The 8,101-nt window shown below is 46.6% G+C and overlaps 1 protein-coding gene across 1 annotated transcript in view; it reads left to right on the top strand.

Annotated features, from left to right (window-relative positions):
- The window catches only part of sim (bHLH transcription factor single-minded), a 120,896-nt gene extending 116,850 nt beyond the window's left edge, over window positions 1–4,046 (top strand). The window contains exon 9 of the mRNA XM_075895636.1: window positions 446–4,046. Within this exon, the coding sequence (XP_075751751.1) occupies window positions 446–1,703 (1,258 nt within the window). The 3' untranslated portion in view covers window positions 1,704–4,046. The remainder of the gene's footprint in view (window positions 1–445) is intronic.
- Window positions 4,047–8,101: the final 4,055 nt, after the last annotated feature.

The following is an 8,101-nucleotide window of genomic DNA, read 5'->3' on the forward strand; positions in this document are numbered from 1 at the left end:
AACTATTTGTAGCATCATTGGTTGAGCCCCTTCAAAGTCTTCTTCATTTTAACATGCCCTCAAGTTTATTGGAGGAGCAAATACCAATCGAATACTAAGAAAATATCATTTCTTTTAACTTTCGTTATAATGTGTAATAGAGAACGAAAAACGACAGGAAAACAACTGCATAATTTCCAAACGCATTTCATTCAGAAAGTAGCCCTTACGTGAAGAAATGTAGATCAGAACATGTAGCCCACAATTGTGCTCTCATAGTGGGTATTCACGTTCCATTTACCGAATGCCTGATGATATCACATGGCTAAGCATTTCGGCCTGTATATGTACGAACCTACTCATTCAAAATACACTGCAGAGTAATGTGGCAGACGTTTATATATGAAGGCATTTTACGGCAATAGAAAACAACCGGCGCCTACGGCGGCTACTTTTCTCTGCGCAGTGAACCCCAAGCCCAGGACATCCAACTGCAGATACATCAGACTAGGACAAAGACTTCTCCCTGTACAAGCTACTCCAGCAATGAAGTTGTTCCGACGTCAGTACCACCGTCTACCAGCAAGCCCGCGTCCAGCAAAATCAAGTCGTCCAAAGGAAAGAGTCGCAGGTCGCCCTATTACTGCAACGTCGCCGCTGCCGAGGCGTGCTCGAACGGCGTCGGCGGTGCGGGTGCGGTTGGTCAAGCCTGTTATGAACCCGCGACTGCCGCACCATATGGCGGCGAATTTTTATCAGCCTACGTGCTTCCTTTTACTGAAGACCGCTGGGGTGGTTCGTATGGGTTGCCGCAGACCGACGTCACCACCAGCTGCTGTGCTCAGCAGACGAGGTCCGCTTCAGCAACGACTTCAAGCTACGCGGTGTTGCCTGAAGAGCGCTACATGCCGAGAACAGACATGGACAGTTATCCTGGCTTCGGAAACTGCAGTGGCACTCTCGGAGTAGACACGAACGAAGACAACGGTGCGAACGGATCTTCGTCGCGGTCGGGTTCTCTACTGCAGTGCCCCGACCTTTACGCGATCAAGGACGGTGCTCTGTCGTCGTCTTCCTGTTCGCGCAGTAGCGGGTCCGTTCACGACCTGGTCGCAAGCCCCGCGAGTTCTTCACTATTCCAGCACAGGCCTTACAGCACCCACTCAGATTCGACGCTGTCAGAATCGGATCTGGAAGGTATCCAAACGTTGTCTCAAGTTCCGCAAGCACAGCCATCAACGAGGAGGTCGCCCTGTTCCAGCAGGAGCGCGTTCGACGGTTCTCCCGTTTCAGCAAACGCGAAGTCCGAATCCGAAACTCCAACGCCCGTGGCACTACCGCTGGAGGAAACCGGACACTCCGGAAGTGGCGCGGCTATGCAGTCCGTGACGGGCTACCAGAGTAGCGTGGTCGAAGGTCACGGGCCCTCGCCAAGTGATGGACTGATGAAGGCTTCCGTCGACACGTACGAGGCGCTAGAGCCTCCAGTGGACGTATTCGCTATATATGGTCAGAGACTCGTGGGTGGAGACTATGACAGCGCTGCACGGTTTCTGCTGCCTTCGTGCGAACGTGGAGAGGTTGCGCACATGTCCTACAGGCACGATGCTCCCGCGCCATCTGAAACGTCGTTTGCCGCTGCTTCAAACAGGCAAACGCCAGGATACACCAGTGTTATCGTGGACGCACAGCAGTACCACGTGTCAAATGGATTTGTGCACTAAGACCGTGAAAGCGTGTACGGAATCGCGAAGAGAATGCGCGTGTATCTCAGCGAGTCTGATTTCTGTGTACAAATGTACAGGGCGTTTGCTTGCAAAGAAGTTGAGATTTTCAGCATATACGACAAGAATAGTTTTCAGTTACAACTCGTCTTTACTCGAAGGCTTGAACAAGCGAGGCTACGTCTAGTGTGCGACCTGCTTCCACCAATGTCAGGTAGACCTTGACTTTCGAAATACATGAAGCAAGGTATCGTTTTGACACAATATACGTGGAAAACTGCTCTTTATTTCAAAGTGGACAGGATGTACAGGGCTCGGTGCATTTGCAGAGAATGACCCCATGTAATGTCAACGGTATCCTTAGAGGACAGGGCAATTCACCAGTGAAAAAAGGTACAAGGCGTGATGAACATTGTGCGCAAAAACTGTAGATGTAATAAAATCTAACCGCACTGTTCAGCTTCAGGCTTTCACTACGTGGCATTTTACAGAAGAACACATATATAACTAGTAGAAAGAAGGGCAATGAGTACTGAATGTGCCACAGCTTCAAATCATTGAGCAAGCAAAACTTTCTTTTCTATAGATGAATCAACGCCTCTTTTACAACAGCGGCGTTGGATAAATAAAATAGGTGCAAGGTAGGCAGCTACAGAGGGAAAGTGAGAGAAATCTATCGAATGAAAAGCATACCCACACCAGCATTTTTCAAATACTGTTTGTCATTACTCGGCTTCTGGATGATTGTGGATGTGTGTAAAAACACAAGTGAAAAAAATTCAAACTGTATGCACAGGCAAGACAATAAGACACACAATGCCTGCAAGTAGAGCGACGCGTAAATTACTGACTCACTGATGAATGTAAAACAGCTGCTTGCTTTTATTAGCTCGGAAATGCATTTCGCTAATAAACAAGCACAGCCTGGTGTTCCCTGCGAGAAGAAAGCGTGGAATCCACCACGCTTTCGCTGCTTGTCTATGTCATAGGGATGAGATAGGCTTGTCCGTGACAGGGCATGTCATGTCTATGCCATGGACAATTCGCCATAACCATGTCAATGCCCTGTCAATTGACCATGTATTGCCTATGTCATGTTCACTTATTTTTGCATGACATGCCTATGTTTGTATAGTTTACTACGCATGCGAAACCTTTTAAAACGGTTTTAGCGATTCTGCACAAACACATTGGGCCGGTAGACCAAGTCCTAAGGTTAACTTAAAAAATAATTTGAACTCTCTGTGTAAACTATGTAATTTATTACAACTCTTTAGAGCTGCAATTCACTCCAAATCGGTGCACATCACTGCGACTCAGCAAACACGTTTTCAACTACCGATTCACTGAACCATAATCCCTGGCCGCACGAGGCGAAAGCACGTCAGCAGCCACTGCTGTCTGATTGGCTGTCATGGGCTGTCGAATGCACGGAAGCAATATCGGCTGGTAGGGTGGCGGCACTTGTCGGAGTAGATATGAAACGCTTCGCGATCAACATCTTAGTTGCCAGACGGCGCGCGTGCTGCTGGGTGCACTGGGTTATGGCCTCCGAGGCTTTGTGCAACCTGTTGGCGTGTAATCTCGGAGGTCTAGACTGGTGACAGCTCAAATTGTCGAGCGCGCTCATGAGAGCACTGCGATCGCCAGTGATATCGGCGTGCCTCATGACTCATGAGTTGAGGAGGTGGGTATCATATAATTGTCCGTAGCGGCCTTGGTACATGGCGCGTCACTAAATTTGTGGTTCCAATGGTTTCGTGATGATCTGGCCTAAGCGCTGAAAAAACTGCATAAATAAAGGAAACGTTTCAGTGTCCGCTTAAGTGATCGAAATCATTCGTGGTGAGCTGCCCCTGAGGTCGCTTTCACTGAACATGCAAAAGCACATATAGAATATAGCTTTTTACCATATCGCTGCCATTGAAGCAATTTGTTATGTTCCCTTATGTTCATTATAGCGATGAAGGCATCATTGCACCGAAGTGTAGCCCCACCATAGAGAGTACTCCGCAAGGTAAAAAAACGAAAAGATAGGGATGCAAGAATCTTGGCCTTGCCATTTCACTTATACGTCTTTCTTATATTATTTTCACGGCCAAGTGATACGGTGAACAAAAAAAAAAGAGCTGTTGCTTCATTTCATTCCGGTGAACGAGCGCACGGATATGTATGCAGAATGAACACTTGAGTACCTGTACGAACGCGATAGTCGAAGTCAATGCCAACAGCTGCTGTTCAAATTTATTGTCAAATACTCGGGTGACTTTGAGAGATGTTGAAAAAACTCGTGAATAAAGAAGATAGTTATGCCTGTGTCTAAGACACACAGTCTCCTCAGGATATATGTGTCATGCCTTTTGTTTTCTTGCTTGCTTGTTTGCTTATTCTCTTGCTGTTTTGAATCCCTTGCCCCTTGCCTAATGAACCATGTTTTTGATTAAGTTACCATAAAGTCGCTTACTGTCAAAAAGGTGGAGCTCTTGGCTGGATTGCAACTTGTGGCAATTGTTTTCTAGCTTGAAGAGCCGAAGTGTTTGAGCGTGATGCCACATGGTAGGGCGGCTCTTACTTCAAATGACTCCTAATCGCGAATGAATCGTAATGCGAGCAGTCACTCTCGAGTTGAGTCTGTTATCTTAGTGGTGAGTTTATTTGCTTGACTCTCTTAATGTGTCAAATTTGGACAATCAGCTATGGCCATGAAGTCAGAAGCTGATGCAGCCAAGGTGGCGCTTGCTAGAAGTAACACAGGAGAGGGGGACCGGGTCATAACTTTTTGTTTTTACTTGCACAAAAACCCCAGTACAGCCTAAATACCGTTAATTAGTGCTCACAGTGCCCCCCCTCAATTTGTTCTAATTGGTGTTCGGAGGGGAACGGTAAGCACTGAAGACGATGGGGGGGGGGGGGGGGTGCTGACACAGGCTTTGCGGGAAGAAGTGATCGAAACACTGTTCCCCCCCCCCCCCCCCGGACCCACAACTACATAGAGTAGGCTACTTCTTCCGATAGGGCTTTACTGGTCTCTCAGGTGAAACGAATAAATCGGCTTGATTTGCGATTTTCTCTTTTTTTGTAATCATGAAGAAGATGACCCTTGCACATTCCTCGTTAGTATGACATGTATTGAATCACATTTTTTTTCGGGCCTGGAAGGCAGCGCTCGACAGGCTTATTAACCAGGGTTTGAAGAGCTCAATGAACCGGAGCTTACCAGTTCAAGGGTATCCGAGACCAGGACAAAAATATCAGCCTTCGTGGTTTCAGTTGAGACCTCCTGGAAATGTCATTTACTCCAGCAGTGATTGCCCCCCCCCCCCACACACACACACATGTGTGATGCTATGATGAATGGGTGACGTGGCCTGATGATGATGCTGATGACCTCTGATGGATGGCGCTTACCCACAAAGGGGGATGGGCCAAGAACCAGGCGGCAGGATACTTAAATGAAACTAAACTGAAAATGAAGCCAATCTGAAAAAGTAGCTTAAAATAATACTACCAAAAAACAAAAATGTGTGCTGAGCAAGCGGTCAAACCATCTTTTGTTTTTGAAAGACATAACTACGAATTATAAACTAAAGATCTGAAAAGGTAGTGGTTCACTAGCATGGTAATCTTTTAGTTGCGTTGATGTAATCAAACACAGTGGAGCATACCTCCCTATGGCAGTAACCAAATGAAGTTCCGCCAAGTGATAAAATTACTGGTAAATTTACTTGTATTCCTAGCTTGGCTCATACGCCATGTTTATTCCATTCTCACTTCTTCTTTCTCTACTTCTCCTAACCATCGCTTCATACGTCACATGATTCCCCCTCCCCCCGAAAGAAGGCATGGATTACGAACAAGAAAAAGTAAACAGGGCAAGGTTGAGAAGTAACAAATGTCAAAATGCACAATTGGTTTCATGTCCCAGTGGTGTTCCGTAAACTCGCAAAACTTCAGAAAAGAGTGCAGCACTCCATTGAATGGGGAGTTCTGGTGGGCGAGGTTGGCTGTGGCGTTCTGGAGAAGGTAACCGCGTCTTGCAAAACTGCACTGACCATGACATGACTTGTGCACTTGCGAGGAACGAACAAGGTTGGAAGTCCTTGCAGTACTTGAAGGTCGAATTTCGTATGCGCAGAATCCTCTGTCGTACGCGCTGTATTCTGTGTCGCGGCTGAGACAGAATTAGTGCTTGCAGCCTGCGTGTACAAGAACTGAAGTTCAAGGAATTATGTGTATGTTCGTGCGTTGTACAAATTATAACGTTCAGTCTCTTTCGTAGTTTTCTGTGGCGTTGGCTCCGTTGTCGCAAATTAATGGGATGGTGTCTGAATCTTTGCGTGGTAGAACTGGTGACTTCTTGTCTTGTTCGGTGTTTCCTGAGGTTTTGGAGCTGTAATCTTAGGCGCAGTCGTGATATCTTGTGCCAAATGTGTTTCTGGCGCCAATCCCTTACGCGAAGTTGCCTCGCTTCTTGAATTTGTTTTAAGAGGCTTGCTTTGCGTCATCGTCCTTGTTGGTGTGTCCGTTGGAGTGTCAGCGATTCACGGACTTGGTTCTGCTGGCATTGCTGACGTTGCTGTGGACCGTATTGCGGTGGAAGCCCTTTTTGAACATCGCGCTGGTTTTCATGAAAACCTGATGGGGTCTCCAGTCGGCTGCTGGTAGTCTGTGAGCTGTTTTCATGCAATTCAGGCAATGAAGATGATGCTTCAGAGTTGATAAAAAGTTCTTCAGAAGCTTTTTCTGCACTGTTCACTACGAGAGGCTATTGCGCATGCCTGCGTGTGACGTTCGATGCGCCTGACCCTTCGGTGTTGCTTCGACTGTCGAGTGTGTATGCACCGGACCGTGATGCATGAACCCGTGTGGAAGGAGCATGGCTCGACTGGGTATTTTCTCGGTGTGTCAACTCGCCTATCGTGAACATGGTGCCCTTGTGAGGCAAACGGTGAGCGTCAGGAACGCTTGAAGAGCCGCGTGGTGGAAAACCGAGCGGTGGACCACGTATGCGAGATGAAAAATGAAGTGCATGAGGTGGGTAAGCAACGTCTCGTGTCGTGTGCTGGAGCGACGACTTTGAAAATACCGGCTTTCGTAGAGGGAAACCTGGTGGAAAGCTACGTTTCTTGAGAAATAAGCGTGGACTGTGACGGCCACGTGTGCTTGTATGCAGATGGCCGGTAATGAGGAAGTCCTTGTCGTAGTCGTTTAAACGGGCAATCATCTCTTCTCTGATCTTTTGCCATGATTCGTCGTTTTCGAGTACGTGTATCAGGTAAAACTTAAATGCCTCACCGAAGATGTAGTCAGTGAAGTTGGTGATCATTTCCCGTTCCGACTATGATGCAGCGGCGGCATGAAGCTCGAACAGGTTGAACCAGTCCTGCACGGGTCAGTCGTCCGCTGATCCGGTGTACTTAGGGAAGTCAAGGTCGTCTGATGCTGCTGTCATGATGCTTAGTGGTCTTGGTGGTCCACGTTCTTTTGTGGTTCGCGTTCGGTCACTGCGTCTCGCTGAGGTCTTCGATGATGATGGCCGGGCGATGAAGTGGTTGCGAGGTCTTCATCCTGTCGACTCGTGTGACGCTATGATGTCATACGCCATGTTTATACTTCTTTCTCTACTTCTCCTAACCATCGCTTAATACGTCGTTATATATATATATATATATATATATATATATATATATATATATATATATATATATATATATATATATATATATATATATATATATATATATATATATATATATATATACGTTGACAAATGACGGACGAACGTGCGAAAATATCTATTACTTCCTACGGTTCCTTCCTACCTTCGTCAGGCCCTCCTGCCGAAAGGTAGGAAGTAATAAAAATTTTCGCACGTTCGTCCGTCGTTTCTCATTGCATACAAAGCACTGGATCCGCAGAAGAAATATATATATCGTTAGATATCCTACAGCACTGCATTATATATGAGTTGAACTTTAGAAAAGCTGTACCTTCGTACACAGGCAAGTTATATAAGGTTTCACTTGATGCCCGTGGTGTATGCACACTGCTAGCCTACAAGACTAGTCCCGTTCTGCTTACTGCAGTAAGGAGACAAAAATAACTCGATAACACAGCAACAAATGAACCGTTGCAGCCTGATCCAGCCACAGTAGGAGAGATCCTTTGAATAACGCCGCCACGGCTTGCGAAGCCGTATCAAAGCGCCCCACCTGGCGTGAGGCGTTGCTTCACGTTGCATTGATGTGGAAACCTCATAGGATCGAACGTTCGGAGAACGATCTCCGCGGTTTTCTTGCTCTTTTTTCCGCTGCATTTTCTCTTTTTTTCTCTATTTGCCTATTAGCTATGCTTCCAGCAGAGGTAAAAAATTCGAAATCTCGATACATGGATGAAGT

This window comes from Rhipicephalus microplus, chromosome 5, assembly GCF_043290135.1.
Source record: "Rhipicephalus microplus isolate Deutch F79 chromosome 5, USDA_Rmic, whole genome shotgun sequence".
Lineage (NCBI taxonomy): Eukaryota > Metazoa > Arthropoda > Arachnida > Ixodida > Ixodidae > Rhipicephalus > Rhipicephalus microplus.